The 21,860-nt window shown below is 45.6% G+C and overlaps 1 protein-coding gene across 1 annotated transcript in view; it reads left to right on the top strand.

Annotated features, from left to right (window-relative positions):
* LOC134353302 (FERM, ARHGEF and pleckstrin domain-containing protein 1-like) overlaps nt 1-21,860 on the top strand; it is a 41,504-nt gene that overhangs the window by 9,144 nt on the left and 10,500 nt on the right. The window contains exon 3 of the mRNA XM_063061337.1: nt 20,078-20,182. Within this exon, the coding sequence (XP_062917407.1) occupies nt 20,078-20,182 (105 nt within the window). The remainder of the gene's footprint in view (nt 1-20,077; nt 20,183-21,860) is intronic.

Below are 21,860 nucleotides of genomic sequence, written 5' to 3'. Positions count from 1 at the left end.
AAAGATTTAGAGGTTCCGCTCCCAGATGAGCACAATGCCTTTTATGCTTGCTTTGACCAACAGAACATAGAGGCATCTTCACAAAACCCCACGCAACAACAACCCTGCGATCTCCGTCTCTGAGGCCAATGTGAGAGCATCTTCTCCTTTATGTTATTCTTTGAAGCCCACCTCATGAAACAATTCACAATTAATCCTTGAATGCTACAAAGGCCGATTTTCTTTTCTTCCATTATGTTGAAGGCATTAAGTGGATAAATATTATTGTCTAGGTAATTCCCAACCATAAGGCTTCAGCATTACTGGGCTGATGAACTAACAATACTGTATATTGAAATAGGAACCAAGTTATGGCTGCCGGGATTTGAAATGGGGCACAGTGCTCCACAAGGCTAGCAGAGATTCTTTCTCAACGTGCCAAAAGTCTGGCTTTGATCCTAACCTCTGGTGCTGTCCGCCTGGAGTTTGCATGTTCTCCTTGTGACGACATTTATTTCTCTCAGGTACTCCAGCTAAGACCTACATCCCAAAGGCGTGCGGATTGTTAGATTAATTGGCTGCTGTTAATTGTTCCTAGTGTATAGGTGAGCAGCAGGATATCAGTGAGTTAATGAGAATAAAAAACAACAGTAAATGCTGGAAATACACAGCAGGTCAGGCTGCAGGACTGATTTGACCAAGGGCCTTCGATATGACATGTTGATTGTTTCTCTTCCAACAGACGTAGCCTAACCTGATGAGTGTTTAAGAATATGGGGAGAATTAAAATGTAGGATTAATGTAAATAATTTAAAACTCAAAGTACTTTTATTATCAAAGTATGTATACATTAAACAACCCTGGGATTCGCCTCCTTACAGGTGAAACAAAATAAAGAAACCCCAAAAGAACCCATTAAAGAAGACCATCAAATACCCAGTGCCCAGGGAGAGAAAAAAAAATCATGAAAACAATAAAAGTAAGCAAATAGAATTCAGAACTCAAGTTTTACAAAAGGCATGAAGCCAGACATCACTGCAGCTGATGCAGGCCACAGCTTCAGTTCATTGCAGAGCTGAGTAGAGTAAGTTTCGCAGGACCACAGACACAAAGCCAGGAATCACTGCAGCCGGCACAGTGGACCTGTTTCTCTGCCTACTCTTTGTGTAACTCCACAGATATACTTTGTCCAGGAGACAGGTAGATGTTTTACCCAAGTTGTCACTATTTAAGCTTATTGCAGCTTTTCTTGAGAAAGGTTAGGAAATCTAACTGAAGTGGAATTTACCTGGGCAAATTCACCAGGTCTTCTGGGGACCCTTGATCTGTTAGAGACCTGATTTTGTAGGAGTTGGGGAGGGGAAGGTAGTGGGTGGGGGAGTAGAAAATTGTTCATTCTGGGGCCAATCAGGTTATACTGGGATGTAACTCAAAGCTTTGTTGAGGAGCAGTGATAGAAGAAAGAAAATAAAGGCAAGTGGACCCAGTTGAGGGGGAGGGGAGGATCAAGGTGGAGGGAGTTAGGAGAGTGATAACAAGAACACAAAGGGCTGCCAGTGCTGGAATTTAATAAATAATAAACTGATACCAGGAGCCACTGGAGGAGAGGTGAAGGACAGATGGAACAAAGTGGGTGGGGAGATCATGTCCAAACAACCAGCAGAATACCTTTCTGTTTCCACTGCACCCCCCCCCCCATCGCTAAATAACTTCAACAGAATGAATGCAAGCTACTCCAACTGGCTCTGCTGACACAAGCAAGTTTGACTGTTTCCTCCTCTCCACAGTGTAGATTTTCCTTGTTAGTCAATCACTTTTCAGGATTTGGCCGTCAGGATGCAGCATTTATTGTGCATCCTTAACCGTCCTTGAACCGAACAGCCTGTGAGGCAATTTCATGAGCAATATCATTAATCTGAGCAAAGAGTCACATTTGGGCTACACTGCAAGGGTGAGAGATTTCCCTCCTGGGGGACATGAGTGAAGATGATGGGTTTTTCCTGAACAATCCAGTTCACCACTACCAAGACTGGATGTTCTTTACTCCTTTGAAATTCCTGATCATTAACTAGTGTTGCATGCCACAGCTGCCATGCTGTAACTTAAAAGCAGGTCTCCTGAGTATTAGTTTGGAATTGCGGATTATTAGTCAAGCTTCCAGCGTAGTAGTCAAGTAGTTGAACCACTACTGTATGTGCATCTGCCATTGGAAACCTGACCCCGGTTTAATGGCTTGTTCAAGTGGTAGTAGCCCTGAGAGGGTACTGCTCTGTCAGAGTAGTTTCTTAGCCTACAAACTGGGAGCTGAGTCTCTCAGAGACATTAAATGTGCCACAGTATATTTACTTAGGTCTGCATTGACCAACAAGAATAGTCAGTTGTAGATTCAGAGTCACAAAGATTCTGCACAGAAACATGCCAGAAGGCTAACACATCCTTCAGAATGGGCAACTCCAGGTGGGATCTGCCCACAGTTTTGTACAACAGGAACATCTCTTTGAGATTCAGGAATCAGCCAAATAATGTAAACATTCTTGCAAATGCAAGAAAGATTGAAATTAGGCATTCCAATCTGCATTCAAAATAGTTGTTTTTAACTGCTGTAAAACAATTCTCTGGAAATAAAAACTATCCATAATAAAATTACAATTGGACATTTGAAATGTTTGAGCATTTATTTTGTAAATGGGAGTGAACTTGAGCAGGGAAAGTAGGTTACTGCATTCAGCGGCAGTAGCGCCTGGTTGCTGATAAACAGCTCAGGAGGGTTGGTAACTTGCTAAAACATCCTGCCTTGATTTGTACGGAATTATAGTTATTATTCATTTAGACACTTTAATGGTTAGTTGGATTAGCACCCAGTGCAGGTGGGCTCACTGAACATGGCTACAGCGATTTTATGCAGAGACAGTCATTGGCTGAATTAAATATAGTTTTTTACAAAATAAAAGAAGAACTGCAATGATAGATTTAGATTATGTTCATTGCATCCCACCCTAGCTTTGCTTTATCAGACAAAAGATGTCGTCCATTGATGTCCCTTATAAGGCCATGTAAGTCTGCACCCATGTTTAATTGTATGTGGTTGGACTTGAGCAGCGTCTACTCAGGCTGCAATTATTATTCAGCCTGTCAGATGCCATTGCCTGCGGAGATGATGGGAAAGAACTAGCATAAAAGTGAAAAAAAATGCTTTACAGAGAATTAGATTGACGACACGGTGCAGCATTGAAAGAAATTGCCAGGGTAAACTATTTGTCCCTGTCAAGCCACTCAATTATTCAAAACGACAAATATCTAAAATGAAAGTAGAAAAGGCTGGAGTTACTCAGCAGGATGGTTTGTATCTGTGGGAAAGGAAAGAAGCTTTCGGGTCAGAGCCCTTCCATCAGAAATGCGAAAGGGAAAGAAGAAGCTCGATAATTACAGGGAGGGTAGAGGGTGACCATGAGGATAAGCTGTAACCAAGGTTATCTGGGAGCAGTTAGAGGGTGAGAACAAAGACAGAAGAGAATAGGAGCTGTGAAATGCACAGCACAATAGGTATTAGCTGAGCATCGAAATCAACATCATATTCCTGCACCCTCCTTATTCCATCCTGTGCATTTTTTGCATTGATAAAGCTATTTCTTTGTCTTAATGATTCAATGATTTAGCCTCCACGGCCTCCTGTAGCAGAGAATTCCACTGATTCACCGCCTTCACAGTTCACAATGTCTAACCCTGTAACCTGAGATGGTAACCCCTCATTCTAGACTACATCAGCTAGGGGAATCCTTGATACACCTACCAGATGTAGCCAAATGCTACCGGAATCATGCAATATTCAATTAGATCCTCTCTCCTTCTAAACTCCAGGTAACATGAACCTCTTTGACACAATCTCTCCACATACAACAGACACACCATGCCATGCCAGATTCTAGATGAATGGTTGCAAGTTAACCAGAGTGATTTAAAAAAATATTACTGGAGTAGTCCCTGGTTTGGGCACAATTAACCAGACAGGATTACATTGGATCGACACTGCTGCCTCTGATTTTGCAATTAACATTATTACATAAGTGAGTGAACAATAATACTAGTATTATGTTTTATAACTCCAAAACATAAATCTAATTGCAAGGAAAAGACTGAACCAGGAATGCGAGTCTAACTTCAGGTTTTACTTTAAGCAAAGCATGCACTTATCATGTGGTAGCATTGTGACCTATGCAATTCACATTTTTTTTACATATAATGCGTAATGAATTATTCAGACAAGTAAGAATGCTTAATCAAACAATATATTTACAATATCACTTAAACACTATTGAAATATTAAATACACAACACTCCTTCCTGCTTAGCTCTAAACTCCAATGCAATATAGAATGCATCTCAACTATATACCCTGTATACTATATAATGCAACTTCTATACAGACATCCACAGCATAGTAAATTTTATTTTGCCCCATTCCAGCCTATAGATTTAATTGCTGCGGAGGCTTTCTTACTCTTGTGGGATAATGTTTTTCCTCACAAGGGGGATCACTCTGCTTGGCAGCTGAGACTTGTGGCTGTGAAACAATCTCAGGTTTTGGGGCCTCCTCCGTAATGGCTGTAAGAGTTGATTCTGAGTCTGCAGTAAGTGATTCCGACAGTTCTAGCCACCTTGCTTTGCTTCATTTTCTTCTTCTAGTTTGTGCATCTTGATCTAGGGAAGGTACATTTAGTCACTGGAGTATTCTCTTATTAACCCTTCTATTGCTCCCTTTACAATCTGATCTCTCCTCTTGGTTTCCTCATCCACAACATTATCTGACAAATTCTCTGTTTTTGTATCTCCATTGACTCCTTTCTTTTTGGCCGTACATTCATCCAGCTAGGCTTTGGTCTTTGCACTTGCTTTTACAAGCAGCTTTTTGTCTCCCACTTGAAGTTCTGCAATAACCTTCTTGAGCACAGGGTAGATCTTGGTTCTTTAGGCTCACAAAAGCAGAATACATGCAACCTTCCTGAAGCTCCTTGAACTCTCTTCCTGCTTAAAACCAAGCCACATTTTGCAAGTTTTTTTTAGGCATCCATTAGTCTCATGAGACCATGGATTTGCACCTTGGAAGGTTTCCAGGGCGCAGGGCTGGGCAAAGTTGTATGGAAGACCAGCAGTTGCCCATGCTGCAAGTCTCCCCTCTCCACGCCACCGATGTTGTCCAAGGGAAGGGCATTAGGACCCATACAGCTTGGCACCGGTGTCGTCGCAGAGCAATGTGTGGTTAAGTGCTTCGCTCAAGGACACACATACTGCCTCAGCCAAGCCTCGAACGAGCGACCTTCAGATCACTAGACGAACGCCTTAACAACTTGGCCACGTGCCAACACTTTGCAAGTAACCACCCGATTAATGTATCAAAGCTTTCTCAGATATGTTACCTACAAAAACTGCTGTAGTCAGACCACTGCTTTCATCACTTTCTTGATTCCTCTGGGCAGCATGGGCTTTCCTTGGTCCAATATGCTTTCCAACTAGAGGCACAGAGGCTGGCACCAAAGTCTGTTTGTCCCCTGTTGGGGAAAGGTTCATGGTGGACAGTATGGAGACAGTTGTGGCAACATCCACTACATTTCTTAATTCACTTTCAGTTGACTTCATTGCAGAGGATGTGACATGCCAATGGTGGATATATCTCCAATCAAGTTGCAGTTGTCTCAGCCACTCACATCCCCACAATGCTGGCCCTTCTGTGTTTACCACATACAAGCCCAATGTGGCTTGTTGGTTGTTGTATTTCACTGTTACAAATGTCATTCCCACAGGAGTTATCTTTTCCCCTGTATAAGTTCTCATTTGGACATCTGCACACTTCAGTTTAGTATCTTTAAAATGCCATTCAAACCCATTTTGTGGAATGACTGAAATAGTTGAACCAGTGTCCAATTTCATTTAAATTAATTTGCTGTTCACTTCTGGTGTAAGCCATATTACTTGTTTATTATTAGCTTTCACATTGTAAATCTCAAGGCTACAAAATCACATGTCACTCTCATCATTATCAGAATTTTCATCCGCAGCATGCAGATTAGTGCTCTTTTTGTCATAAGGCGGCGGCTGGGAACGGACCCAAGTGCAATACCCAGACATTGAAGTACTAGGGACAGGACTAGGATACAGGGCAATGGCAAGGACATGGACAGGAAAACCAGGAACCTGGAACAGGACTGGACAAAAGAGCTAGGAGCCCGGGCTTGTACTCAGAGCCAGAGACTGGACAAGGACCCAGTACCTGGGTCTTGCCTCTGGCTCGGACCCCAGAACTAGGCAAGGACGAGGCTTGGCTGGCAGGCAGGACGAGGCTGGAGTCTTCAGGCTTGAGGCTAGAGATTAGAGGTAAAGCTTGGCAGGCAGGCAGGACGAGGCTGGAGTCTTCAGGCTTGAGGCCAGAGATTAGAGGCAAGGCATGGCAGGAGGCAGGAGGCTGGAGTCTTCAGGCTTGAGGCTAGAGGCTAGAGACGGTTTGGCTTGGCAAGAGGCTAGATGCTAGAGGCTGGAGTCTTCAGGCTGGAGGCTAGGCAAGAGACGAGGTGAGGCTTGGCAGGAGGCTGGAGGCTTGAGACTTGAGGCAAGGCGAGGCAGGAGACGAGACTTGAGACTTGAGGCGAGGCGAGACTGGGGGTTTGAGGCTTGAGGCGAGGCTGGAGGCTGGAAGCAGGAGACTTGAGGCGAGGCTGGAGGCTGGAGGCAGGAGACTTGAGGCGAGGCGAGGCTGGAGGCTGGAGGCAGGAGACTTGAGGCGAGGCGAGGCTCCTCCTGGGCAGGGTGCGGATCACCTGGGCAGGGCGTGGATCACCACCCGACAGAGGCAAGGGACAGGAAGGGAGCTAGGTACAGGGTGACTCCGGGACAAGACTGCAGGTGAGACGAGGCGAGAGTTACCGGCAAGACAAGGCAGGGCTTCAGGCGAGGAAACAGAAGGTTGAGCAAGGGATACAAGGAGTAATGACAAGAACAATCCAGCCGCCACGCCTGGGTCTCTGAAGGTATTTATGCAGCCAGCCCCAACGAGCATCAGCTGCCTCAATTTGAACTCAACAAGAACAGAAACAGGGTAGTCAGGAAAACCTGGAGCAAGGGTCGATGGACCGGACCGTGAACTGGAATACGGACTTCACGGACTGGACCATGACACTTTTTGAAACTACAACTTGACTTTTCATCTCTTTCTCTTCCCTGTTCAGTCCATTTGTTTTTGTCTACCTGAGATGCTCTTTCTATGTGATCCACTTTGTAGCATTTTCTACAAGTTTCACCTTTTCATCTGCATTGATGTAGTGCATATGAATATCTGCCTTAATGGTAATGCAATTTGTTCAGCCAGGCCAGTTTTTGTTTAAACATTGCAATTTTGTTCACGCTCTCTTTCATTCCTGACTGCAACTCAATTGCGCCTCTATCTGTTGTTTCCATTGATACAGCTATTTCAACTGCTCTTTTAAATGTCAGTTGTGCTTCCATTAGGAGCTGTTTTTGAATGCCTTCCTTTGAGATTCCACAAACTAAATGACCTCTTAGTGCATCATTAAGCCCATTATTGAACTGACAATGCTCAGACAACTTCTTCAATTTTTCAATTTAGGAGCACCCTAAACGTTTCTCTGCAGGCTCATCTCATTACTAATATTGCCTCATTTTGTGCTCTTTCCTCAGAGAGCAGCAACTTATTGGGAATGAATTGAATACTGCTTCCAAGGCCAAAGCCATCATCATCTTATGAGTCCAGATAAAGGGTCTTGACCCAAAACATCAATTCTTTACTTCCCTCCATAAATGCAGCCTGAACACTCCAGTTCCTTCAGCGTTTTGTGTGTTGCTCCACATTCCAGCGTCCACATTGTTGTCATCTCATCTCATAAGAGGGCAGCAAGGTAGTGTAATGTTTAGCACCACACTTTACATTGCCAGCTGTAATATCAGGCTTCGATTTCTGCCTCTGTCTGTAAGGAGTTTGCATCTTCTCCTATGACCAGCAACACACATCAAAGTTGCTGGTGAACGCAGCAGGCCAGGCAGCATCTCTAGGAAGCGGTACAGTCGACGTTTCACGCCGAGACCCTTCGTCAGGACTAACTGAAGGAAGAGTGAGTAAGGGATTTGAAAGTTGGAGGGGGAGGGGGAGATCCAAAATGATAGGAGAAGACAGGAGGGGGAGGGATAGAGCCAAGAGCTGGACAGGTGATAGGCAAAAGGGGATACGAGAGGATCATGGGACAGGAGGTCCGGGAAGAAAAACAAGGGGCGGGGGGGACCCAGAGGATGAGCAAGAGGTATATTCAGAGGGACAGAGGGAGAAAAAGGAGAGTGAGAGAAAGAATGTGTGCATAAAAATAAGTAACAGATGGGGTACGAGGGGGAGGTGGGGCCTTAGCGGAAGTTAGAGAAGTTGATGTTCATACCATCAGGTTGGAGGCTACCCAGACGGAATATAAGGTGTTGTTCCTCCAACCTGAGTGTGGCTTCATCTTTACAGTAGAGGAGGCCGTGGATAGACATGTCAGAATGGGAATGGGATGTGGAATTAAAATGTGTGGCCACTGGGAGATCCTGCTTTCTCTGGCGGACAGAGCGTAGATGTTCAGCAAAGCTGTCTCCCAGTCTGCGTCGGGTCTCGCCAATATATAAAAGGCCACATCGGGAGCACCGGACGCAGTATATCACCCCAGTCGACTCACAGGTGAAGTGTTGTCTCACCTGGAAGGACTGTTTGGGGCCCTGAATGGTGGTAAGGGAGGAAGTGTAAGGGCATGTGTAGCACTTGTTCCGCTTACACGGATAAGTGCCAGGAGGGAGATCAGTGGGGAGGGATGGGGGGGAACGAATGGACAAGGGAGTTGCGTAGGGAGCGATCCCTGTGGAATGCAGAGAGAGGGGGTGGGGGAAAGAGTTGCTTAGTGGTGGGATCCCGTTGGAGGTGGCGGAAGTTACGGAGAATAATATGTTGGACCCGGAGGCTGGTGGGGTGGTAGGTGAGGACCAGGGGAACCCTATTCCTAGTGGGGTGGCGGGAGGATGGAGTGAGAGCAGATGTACGTGAAATGGGGGAGATGCGTTTAAGAGCAGAGTTGATAGTGGAGGAAGGGAAGCCTCTTTCTTTAAAAAAGGAAGACATCTCCCTCGTCCTAGAATGAAAAGCCTCATCCTGAGAGCAGATGCGGCGGAGACGGAGGAATTGCGAGAAGGGGATGGCGTTTTTGCAAGAGACAGGGTGAGAAGAGGAATAGTCCAGATAGCTGTGAGAGTCAGTAGGCTTATAGTAGACATCAGTGGATAAGCTGTCTCCAGAGACAGAGACAGAAAGATCTAGAAAGGGGAGGGAGGTGTCGGAAATGGACCAGGTAAACTTGAGGGCAGGATGAAAGTTGGAGGCAAAGTTAATAAAGTCAATGAGTTCTGCATGCGTGCAGGAAGCAGCGCCAATGCAGTCGTTGATGTAGCGAAGGAAAAGTGGGGGACAGATACCAGAATAGGCACGGAACATAGATTGTTCCACAAACCCAACAAAAAGGCAGGCATAGCTAGGACCCATACGGGTGCCCATAGCTACACCTTTAGTTTGGAGGAAGTGGGAGGAGCCGAAGGAGAAATTATTAAGAGTAAGGACTAATTCCGCTAGATGGAGCAGAGTGGTGGTAGAGGGGAACTGATTAGGTCTGGAATCCAAAAAGAAGCGTAGAGCTTTGAGACCTTCCTGATGGGGGATGGAAGTATATAGGGACTGGACATCCATAGTGAAAATAAAGCGGTGCGGGCCAGGGAACTTAAAATCATCGAAAAGTTTAAGAGCGTGAGAAGTGTTACGAACATAGGTAGGAAGGGATTGAACAAGGGGTGATAAAACTGTGTCGAGGTATGCAGAAATGAGTTCGGTGGGGCAGGAGCAAGCTGAGACAATAGGTCGGCCAGGACAGGCAGGTTTGTGGATCTTGGGTAGGAGGTAGAAATGGGAAGTGCGGGTGTGGGAACTATAAGGTTGGTAGCAGTGGATGGGAGATCCCCTGAGCGGATAAAGCTCTTCTCACCCTGTCTCTTGCAAAAACGCCATCCCCTTCTCGCAATTCCTCTGTCTCCGCCGCATCTGCTCTCAGGATGAGGCTTTTCATTCTAGGATGAGGGAGATGTCTTCCTTTTTTAAAGAAAGGGGCTTCCCATCCTCCACAATCAACTCTGCTCTTAAACGCATCTCCCCCATTTCACGTACATCTGCTCTCACTCCATCCTCCCGCCACCCCACTAGGAATAAGGTTCCCCTGGTCCTCACCTACCACCCCACCAGCCTCTGGGTCCAACATATTATTCTCCGTAACTTCCGCCACCTCCAACGGGATCCCACCACTAAGCAAATCTTTCCCTCCCCACCTCTCTCTACATTCCGCAGGGATCGCTCCCTACACAACTCCCTTGTCCATTCGCCCCCCCCATCCCTCCCCACTGATCTCCCTCCTGGCACTTATCCGTGTAAGCGGAACAAGTGCTACACATGCCCTTACACTTCCTCCCTTACCACCATTCAGGGCCCCAAACAGTCCTTCCAGGTGAGGCAACACTTCACCTGTGAGTCGACTGGGGTGATATACTGCGTCCGGTGCTCCCGATGTGGCCTTTTATATATTGGCGAGACCTGACGCAGACTGGGAGACCGCTTTGCTGAACATCTACGCTCTGTCCGCCAGAGAAAGCAGGATCTCCCAGTGGCCACACATTTTAATTCCACATCCCATTCCCATTCTGACATGTCTATCCACGGCCTCCTCTACTGTAAAGATGAAGCCACACTCAGGTTGGAGGAACAACACCTTATATTCCGTTTGGGTAGCCTCCAACCTGATGGTATGAACATCGACTTCTCTAACTTCCGCTAAGGCCCCACCTCCCCCCTCGTACCCCATCTTTTACTTATTTTTATGCACACATTCTTTCTCTCACTCTCCTTTTTCTCCCTCTGTCCCTCTGAATATACATCTTGCCCATCCTCTGGGTCCCCCCCCCACCGTCTTTCTTCCCGGACCTCCTGTCCCATGATCCTCTCGTATCCCCTTTTGCCTATCACCTGTCCAGCTCTTGGCTCTATCCCTCCCCCTCCTGTCTTCTCCTATCATTTTGGATCTCCCCCTCCCCCTCCAGCTTTCAAATCTCTTACTCACTCTTCCTTCAGTTAGTCCTGACGAAGGGTCTCGGCCTGAAACGTCGACTGCGCCTCTTCCTAGAGATGCTGCTTGGCCTGCTGCGTTCACCAGCAACTTTGATGTGTGTTGCTTGAATTTCCAGCATCTGCAGAATTCCTGTTTGCGTTTAAATTCTCCTATGACCATGTAGGTTTCTTCTGGGCGCTCCAATTTCCTCTCATGTTCCAAAAAGATGTGCGGTTAGGGTTAATGGGTTGTGGGCATGCTACGTTGACACCAGAAGTGTGATGACACTTGAGAGCTTCCCAACATAATCCTCACTGATTTGATGTGATGCCAATAACATCTTTCTTGCTATGCTTTGATGTACATGTGACAAATAAAGCCAATCTTTATAAAAAGATGATAGAAACATAGAAACATAGAAAATAGGTGCAGGAGTAGGCCATTCGGCCCTTCGAGCCTGCACAGCCATTCAGTACGATCATGGCTGATTATCCAACTCAGAACCCTGTACCTGCCTTCCCTCCATACCCCCTGATCCCTTTAGCCACAAGGACCATATGTAACTCCCTCTTAAATATAGCCAATGAACTGGCCTCAACTGTTTCCCGTGGCAGAGAATTCCACAGATTCACCACTCTCTGTGTGAAGAAGTTTTTCCTCATCTCGGTCCTAAAAGGCTTCCTCTTTATCCTCAAACTGTGACCCCTCGTTCTGGACTTCCCCAACATCAGGGACAATCTTCCTGCATCTAGCCTGTCCAATCCCTTTAGGATTTTATACATTTCAATCAGATCCCCCCTCAATCTTCTAAACTCCAGAGAGTACAAGCCTAGTCGATCCATTCTTTCATCATATGAAAGTCCTGCCATCCCAGGAATCAATCTGGTGAACCTTCTTTGTACTCCCTCTATGGCAAGAATGTCTTTCCTCAGATTAGGGGACCAAAACTGCACACAATAGTCCAGGTATGGTCTCACCAAGGCCTTGTACAACTGCAGTGGTACCTCCCTTTTCCTGTACTCGAATCCTCGTGCTATGAATGCCAGCATACCATTCGCCTTTTTCACCGCATGCTGTACCTGCATGCCCACTTTCAATGACTGGTGTACAATGACACCCAGGTCTCGTTGCACCTCCCCTTTTCCTAATTCGCCACCATTCAGATAATAATCTGTTTTCCTGTTCTTGCCACCAAAGTGGATAACCTCACATTTATCCACATTAAATTGCATCTGCCATGAATTTGCCCACCCACCTAACCTATCCAAGTCACCCTGCATCCTCTTAGCATCCTCCTCACAGCTAACACTGCCGCCCAGCTTCGTGTCATCCGCAAACTTGGAAATGCTGCATTTAATTCCCTCATCCAAGTCATTAATATATATTGTAAACAACTGGGGTCCCAGCACTGAGCCTTGCGGTACCCCACTAGTCACTGCTTGCCATTCTGAAAATGTCCATATTATTCCCACTCTTTGCTTCCGTCAGCCAGCCAATTCTCTATCCACATCAATACCTTACCCCCAATACTGTGTGCTTTAAGTTTGCACACTAATCTCCTGTGTGGGACCTTGTCAAAAACCTTTTGAAAATCCAAATATACCACATCCACTAGTTCTCCCCTATCCACTCTACTAGTTACATCCTCAAAAAATTCTATGAGATTCGTCAGACATGATTTTCCTTTCACAAATCCATGCTGACTTTGTCCGATGATTTCACCGCTTTCCAAATGTGCTGTAATCACATCTTTGATAACTGACTCTAGCATTTTCCCCACCACCGATGTCAGACTTACCGGTCTATAATTCGCCAATTTCTCTCTCCCTCCTTTTTTAAAAAGTGGGGTTACATTAGCCACTTAATGCATCCACTATTTCTTGGGCCACTTCCTTAAGCACTCTGGGATGCAGACCATCTGGCCCTGGGGATTTATCTGCCTTTAATCCCTTCAATTTACTTAACACCACTTCCCTACTAACATGTATTTCCCTCAGTTCCTCCATCTCTCTGGACCCTTGGTCCCCTACTATTTCCGGAAGATTATTTATGTCCTCCTTAGTGAAGACAGAACCAAAGTAGTTATTCAATTGGTCTGCCATGTCCTTGTTCCCCATGATCAACTCACCTGTAAGGGACCTACATTCTGACTGTAAGGGACCTACATTTGTCTTAACCAATCTTTTTCTTTTCTCATATCTATAAAAGCTTTTACAGTCAGTTTTTATGATCCCTGCCATCTTTCTCTCATAAGCTTCTTTCCCTTTCCTAATTAAGCCCTTTGTCCTCCTCTGCTGTACTCTGAATTTCTCCCAGTCCTCAGGTGTGCTGCTTTTTCTGGCTAATTTGTACGTTTCTTCTTTGGAATTGATACTATCCCTAATTTCCCTTGTCAGCCACAGATGCACTACCTTCCCTGGTTTATTCTTTTGCCACACTGGGATGAACAATTGTTGTAGTTCATCCATGCGATCTTTAAATGCTTGCCATTGCATATCCACCGTCAACCCTTTAAGTATCATTTGCCAGTCTATCTTAGCTAATTCACATCTCATACCTTCAAAGTTACCCTTCTTTAAGTTCAGAACCTTTGTTACTGAATTAACTATGTCACTCTCCATCTTAATGGAGAATTCCACCATATTATGGTCACTCTTACCCAAGGGGCCTCGCACGACAAGATTGCTAACTAACCCTTCCTCATTGCTCAATACCCAGACTAGAATGGCCTGCTCTCTAGTTGGTTCCTCGACATGTTGGTTCCCACATACATTCCTAGAAATCCTCTTCCTCAGCACCATTACCAGTTTGGTTCACCCAATCTATATGTAGATTGAAGTCACCCATTATAATTGCTGTTCCTTTATTGCATGCATTTCTAATTTCCTGTTTAATGCCATCCCCAACCTCACTACTACTGTTAGGTGGCCTGTAAACAACTCCCACCAGCGTTTTCTGCCCCATAGTGTTATGCAGCTCTACCCATATTGATTCCACATCCTCCCGGCTAATGTCCTTCCTTTCTATTGCGTTAATCTCCTCTCTAACCAGCAATGCCACCCCACCTCCTTGTCTTTCATGTCTATCCCTCCTGAATATTGAATATCCCTGAATGTTGAACTCTGATCCTTGGTCACCCTGGAGCCATGTCTCTGTGATCCCAACTATATCATATTCATTAATAACTATCTGCACATTCAATTCATCCACCTTGTTACGAATGCTCCTGGCATTGACACACAAAGCCTTCAGGTTTGCTTTTACAATACTCTTAGCCCTTATACAATTATGTTGAAAAGTGGCCCTTTTTGATTTTTGCCCTGGATTTGCCAGCCTGCCACTTTTACTTTTCACCTTACTACTTTTTGCTTCTACCCTCATTTTACACCCCTCTGTCTCTCTGCACTTGTTCCCATCCCCTGCCACATTAGTTTAAATCCTCCTGAATAACAGTAGCAAACGCTTCCCCTAGGACATTGGTTTCCAGTCCAGCCCAGGTGCAGACCGTCCTGCTTGTATCGGTCCCTCCTCCTCCAGAACTGGTTCCAATGCCCCAGAAATTTGAATCCCTCCCCCTTGCACATTTTTCAAGCCACGTATTCATCTGAAATATCTTCCTATTTCTACTCTGACTAGCATGTGGCACTGGTAGTAATCCAGAGATTATTACCTTTGTGGTCCTACTGTTTAGTTTATCTCCTATCTCCCTAAATTCACCGTGTAGGACCTCATCCCATTTTTTACCTATATCGTTGGTACCTATGTGCACCATGACCACTGGCTGTTCACCCTCCGACTCCAGAATGTCCTGCAGTCGCTCAGAGACATCCTTGACCCTTGCACTAGGGAGGCCACATACCATCCTAGAGTCTCGTTTGCGGCCGCAGAAACGTCTATCTATTCCTCTTACAATCAAATCCCCTATCACTATAGCTCTCCCACTCCTTTTCCTTCCCTCCTATGCCGCAGAGCCACCCATGGTGCCATGAACTCAGCTGCTGCTGCCTTCCCCTGATGAGACGTCTCCCCCAACAGTATCCAAAACACTATATCTATTTCGGAGGGAGATGACCTCAGGGGACCCTGCACTACCTGCCTACTGCTACGCTGTTTAGTGGTCACCCATTCCCTTTCTGCCTGTGTAGCCTTTACCTGCAGTGTGGCCAACTCACTGAACATGCTATTCACGGCTTTTGGAGCATTGTGGATGCTCCAGTATGAATCCATTCGCAGCTCCAGCTGCTCAATGCGGTCTGCCAGAAGCTGCAGCTGGACACATTTCCTGTACACGTAGTCGTCAGGGACACTGGAAGTATCCCTGATTTCCCACATGCTGCAGGAGGACAAACCACGGGGCCGATCTCAGCTGTCATGACCTACCCAATTTGCTACAGCCTCACCGCCTTCCTTGTTTCATATAAAATACCACTGCAGACCGTTCTCCTTACAAAGGAACTTACCCGGCCTTTTCTCACTTGGAATGAAGCTCGTCCTCAGCCTCTGCTCGCCGAAGCCTCTCGAGACAGAGCTTTCCTACTCTGTCTCCCTCTACTCCGTCACCCGCTCCATCAAACTGCTCTCTTTTAAATACTCCCGCTGCCTCACGGACTGACTTACACACACTTGCGCAGTCCTGTCCTGATCAACCGTCGAGAAAAATGATGCTTTCAGATGAGACATGGTCAAGAGGGGCACTCACAACATGGAGATGCAGCTGTAGCCTCTAACTCATTAGAGGGACAGCAGCTGATTGGCTGATCCTGGAGACGTCCATCCCCTTTTACTGACCAGGTCAGGTGAAGGCAAATCTGTACAAAGCTGCACTGTGAACTCCATGTCTCTATCTTGGCAAGGAATTGTGCTTGTTTTCCCGTTGCAAATCAGTGCAAAGGAGACCTACAGTGGTGAGCTGGTCTGTGGGTGAATACCTGCTGACATTGGCAGACATGCTCAGTCAATAATGGGTATTGTTATGTGGTAGTTCAAGGCATTTTAGAGGAACTTCCTATAAAACTGTGTGTGTACCAGCTTTCCGTGAAATGAAAGAGAACATTGGCAGCTCGGGTTAACTGGTTGTTTGCTGAGTCAGGAGGTTAGGTGACAAATGTTTCATCACCATTCGAGGTAGTGCGCAATTGAATGTTGTTTCTGTGGAGTATTTACATTTATATTGGTCTGACTCATTGTCCTGACTGTTTGGCTAGTCTCACTGGCCGCTAGTCTCTGCTGCATCCCAGCCAACCAGATAGCTGACTGATTTCGGCTGGCCTGTATCCCTGGTTATCCGTCGTTGTGAGCATTGATTCCTGTGGCTTATCCCCTTGGCCCCAATCCCACAGACACATAGATTTGTAAAATGTGTCCAATTCAATACTCTTGTTCATAGAGTCTTCCGTTGAGAACTAAGATTCAAAGAATTTTCTTGATTTCTTGTTTTGTGCTTCCGCCAGGATTTCTGTAGTTTCCCAGATGAACTTGTCTCCTTCTTGGTCTTCATGTACCGAGCTGAGTGACAGAGGATCATGTCTTCTCATGGCTAGCTGACGTTCATATGGTGTCAATTGTGCACTGATGATGTCACCTCAAATGGTGATGAAATGCTTCCGACCTAACCTCCAGGTTCAACAAACACTCCAATAAGCAGTCTTTCCTGTTTACAGGGAATGCACACAGAGGCTGGGGAGTCCACAAGATAGATGATCCTGAAAAAGAGGCTAGCCATTGATTGATTCAAAATCCATCAGGTTAGCCTGACGTCGGTGGTGGGAAAGATGCCGGAGTCAATTATAAAAGATGAAATTACAACACATTTGGATAGCAGTAACAGGATTGGTCCAAGTCAGCATGGATTTACGAAGAGGAAATCGTGCTTGGCTAATCTTCTGCAATTTTTTGAGGATGTAGCTATGAAAATGGACAAGGGAGAGCCAGTGAATGTAGTGTACCTGGACTTTCAGAAAGCCTTTGATAAAGTCCCACATAGGAGATTAGTGGGCAAAATTAGGGCACATGGTATTGGGGGCAGAGCACTGACATGGATTAAAAATTGGCTGGCTGACAGAAAATAAAGAGTAGCGATTAACGGGTCCCTTTCAGAATGGCAGGTGGTGACCAGTGGGGTACTACAGGGTTCAGTGCTGGGACCGCAGCTGTTTACAATACACATTAATGATTTAGACTAAGGGATTAAAAGTAACATTAGCAAATTTGCAGATGACACAAAGCTGGGTGGCAGTGTGAAATTTGAGGAGGATGTTATGAGAATGCAGGGTGACTTGGACAGGCTGGGTGAGTGGGCAGATGCAGTTTAATGTGGATAAATGTGAGGTTATCCACTTTGGTGGTAAGAACAGGAAGGCAGATTATTATCTAAGTGTGGTCAAGTTAGGAAAAGGGAAAGTACAACGAGATCTAGGTGTTCTTGTACATCAGTCGCTGAAAGCAAGCATGCAGGTACAGCAGGCAGTGAAGAAAGCTAATGGCATGCTGGCCTTCATAACAAGGGGAACTGAGTATAGGAGCAAAGAGGTCCTTCTGCAGCTGTACAGGGCCCTGGTGAGACCGCACCTGGAGTATTGTGTGCAGTTTTGGTCTCCAAATTTGAGGAAGGACATTCTTGCTATTGAGGGAGTGCAGCGCAGGTTCACAAGGTTAATTCCCGGGGTGGTGGGACTGTCATATGTTGAGAGACTGGAGCAACTGGGCTTGTACACACTGGAATTTAGAAGGATGAGAGGGGATCTGATTGAAACATATAAGGTTATTAAGGGATTGGACACACTGGAGGCAGGAAGCATGTTCCCGCTGATGGGTGAGTCCAGAACCAGAGGCCACAGTTTAGGAATAAAGGGTAGGCCTTTTAGAACGGAGTTGAGGAAAAAACTTTTTCACTCAGAGAGTGGTGGATATATGGAATACTCTGCCCCAGAAGGCAGTGGAGGCCAAGTCTCTAGATGCTTTCAAGAAAGAGATGGATAGAGCTCTTAAAGATAGCGGAGTCAAAGGTTATGGGGATAAGGCAGGAACTGGATACTGATTGTGGATGATCAGCCATGATCACAGTGAATGGCAGTGCTGGTTCAAAAGGCTGAATGGCCTACTCCTGCACCTATTGTCTATTGTCTAAAGTCTTGCATTGCACTTTGTGCAGGGGGACGGAACCCTCATGTTTTCTTTATGAGTTAGAAGGATGACATTTGGCCCAGTGTGTCTATGCCCACATCTAGAGCCATCCCATAAATTCCATTCCCCCTCTTTTTAATCCATCCTCATGCCCATCAACATACATGACCAATTAACCCGTCAATCTGCAACTCAGAAACTGGAGCACCTCTGGCGAAACCTGCATGGTCACAGGGAGAAGGTGGAAACGTCACGCAGACTGCACAGAGATCAAGATTGAACCTGAGTTAGAATATTGGAGAGCACTGCACAAGAACAGACCCTTCAGCCCACAATGTTGTGCTGAACCAGGTAAAAAATAAATCAAACCCCCCCCCAAAAAATTAATCCCTCCTACCTACATCAGGTCCATATCCCTCCATCTTCCTCACATTCATGTGTCTATCTGAACGTCTCTTAGAAGCCTCTAATGTATTTGCCTCTACCACTATACCAGGCAGTGCACTCCAGGCATCCTCCACTCTCTGAATGAAAAGCTTAGCCTTCACAACCACTTTGAACCTACCCCTCTCAGCTTCAATGCATGCCCCCTGATATTAGACATCTCTGCCCCAGGAAACAGACACTCCCTGTCTACTCTACCTATGCTCTCAGAATCTTATAAACGTTTATCAGATCTCCCCTCAGCCTTCACCAGTCCAAAGGAAACAACCCAAGTTTGTCCTGCCTCTCATGATACCACATGCCCTCTATACCAGGCAGCATCCTGGTAAAGCTCTTCTGTACCCTCTCCGAAGCCTTCTATAGTGGGATAGTTGGGTGACCAGAACTGTACGCAATACTCCAGATGTGGCCTATCCAGAGTTTTATTAAGTTGTAACATAACCTCTTGACTTTTGAACTCAATGCCTCAACTCATAAAAGCAACATTACCATAAGACTTCCTAACCACCCTGTCCCCTGCACCATCACCTCAGCCACTCATTCATCCATTCTCACCCCATTCCTACTTGTACTAGCCCATGGCACAGGGAGCAACCTGGAGATTACTATCTTGGAAGTAAGAGGCTTTTCTTTAGCCTCTTCCCTAACTCTATATACTCACTGTGTAAGACTGCTTCCCTTTTCTGCCTATGTCATTGGTACCAATATGCACCACAACCTCTGGCTGTTCCTCCTCCCCCTTGAGAATATCCTACAGCCTCTCTGATACATCCTGGACCTTAACACCCAGGAGGCAACCCAACATTCTGGTGTCTCTCTTGTGGCCTCAGAATGTCCTGTCTATCCCCCTTACTCCTGAGTCCCCTATCACTACCACACCGCCTGACTTTGTCCTTCCCTCTTGATCCTCACACCCGGCCACAGTTCCACCACCCTGGCTGCTGCTTCCACGCCCTGATGGGTCATCCCCTCCAGCAGCATCCAAAGGTGTGTGGTTGTTGCTGAGGTGAATGGCCACGGGAGTACCCTGCACTGACTTCTTGATGCCCTTACCTCTCCTGGTGGTCACTGACTAGTGAGTATTGAGTTGGCAGTGCTATGGAGCAGCAAAGCTAGCTGTCCTCTGTTTCACAGGGACATGAACGCTCAGTTGTTAAGTGTATCCAAAGGTGAGACCGATAGTTATTTGGATACTGAAACCTGATTTAGGATTAGACTTAAAAGATGAACCAGGTCCAGGATCCACTGTGAACAGGTTTGAGGGGACGTATGATTTACTCCAGCTCCTATTATCTGATGTTGTTCTTTTGGTGAATTCATTGCCACTGAATCAGCACTGAACCTTCACTAACCTTCATCCTCTTCAGCAAAAAGCGACTGGGAAGATCCTCTTTGGTTGCATCTGCCAACACCTGAGACTGGTTGAAGAGGACTACTTTGGTGTGGAGTTCAGCAATCGCCATGGGAACATGGTAAGTGATGACCTTTTTCAGTCAAATGGTGGCAAACTTAGCAGCAACATGAAGTTTAGAGAACTGATATTCAGACCAAATCGAACGCGAACCCAAAGAAAAAGTTTGAAAAGTACTAAACAAGCAATTTTTCAGTTTATTAGAATGGTAGTTACTAACTTCATCTGTAAAAGTCTCAAAGCATTTCTAGGCAGTAGCCAGGATGTGGAGTACACGTTACAGCAGGAGATAGAAAAGGCACGTAAAAAGGACAATGTTATAATGGTCATAGGGATTTCAACATATAGGTAGATTGGGAAAATTAGGTGGGTGCTAGATCCCAAGAGAAGGAATTTGTAGAATGCTGATGGGGTGGTGTTTTAGAACAGCTTATGGTGGAGCTCACTGGGGTAAAGGCAATTCTGTATTGTGTGTTGTGTAATGAACCACATTTGATTAGGGAGCTTAAGGTAAAAGGAATCCTTAGGAGGCTGTGATCATCGTATGATAGAATTCACCCACCAGTTTGAGAGAGAGAAGTTAGAATTGGATGTTTTGATATTAAAACTGAGTAACGTTAATTACAGAGGCATGGGAGAGGAGCTGGCCATAGTTGATTGGAAGCAGACACCAGCAGGGATGACAGAAGAGAAGCAATGGCTGGAATTTCTGGGGCCAATTTAGAAAGCAGGGAATCAGTTTTTCTCAAAGAACCGTTCTAAAGGAAGGACGAGGTAACTGTGGCTGACAAAGGAAGCCAAAGACAACATAAAAACCAAAGTGTGGGCATCCAATATAACAAAAAATAGTAGAAGCTAGAGAGATGGGAAGTGTTTAAAAACCACAAAAGGCAACTAAAGAAGAAGAGTAAAGATGAAACATGAAGCCAATAATATATAAGAACCAATATAATAAAAAATACAAAAGAGTAGAAGAGAGGCAAGCATGTAAAATTGACCACTGGAAAATGACACTGGAGAAGGAGTAATAGAGGACAAAGAAATCTCTGACAAACTGAGTAAGTATTTTGTATCAATCTTCAATGTGGAAAACACCAGCTGTATGCCAGAAATTTGAGAGTATCAGGAGCAAAAGTGAGTATAGTCACGATTACTAAGGGAAAGGTGGTTGGGAGGCTGATAGATAAGTCACCTGGACCAGATGGACCACATGCCAGGGATCTGAAAAAGGTAGCTCAAGAGATTCTGGAGGCATTAGTAATGATCTTTCAAGAATCACTGGATTCTGGAGTGGTTCTGGAGAACTGGAAAATCACAAGTGCCAGACCACTGGTTAAGAAGGGAGGGAGGCAGGAAGCAGGAAATTATAGGCCAGTTAGCCTGACTTCAGTGGCTGGGAAAGTGTTGGAGTTCATTATGAAAGTCAGTGAGTCGTACAGAAGTATAGCACAGAAACAGGACCTTTGGCCCATCTAGTCTGTGCCAAACTGTTTAAACTGCCCAAACCCATTGACCGAAGCCCTCCTACTCTTCTATCCATGTAACTATCCAAACTTCTCCTAAACATTGACATCAAACTCACATGTACCACTTGCGTTAGCAGCTCATTTCACACTGTCACAACCCTCTGAGTGATGAAGTTATTAAATTTTTCACCTTTAACCCATGACCTCTAGTTGTAGTCCCACCCAACCTCAGTGGAAAAAGCCTGCTTGCATTTACCCTATCTATATTCCTAT

Source organism: Mobula hypostoma, chromosome 10 (genome assembly GCF_963921235.1).
Source record: "Mobula hypostoma chromosome 10, sMobHyp1.1, whole genome shotgun sequence".
In the NCBI taxonomy this organism is placed as follows: Eukaryota; Metazoa; Chordata; class Chondrichthyes; order Myliobatiformes; family Myliobatidae; genus Mobula; species Mobula hypostoma.
This window is presented reverse-complemented; position numbering and strand designations above follow the sequence as displayed.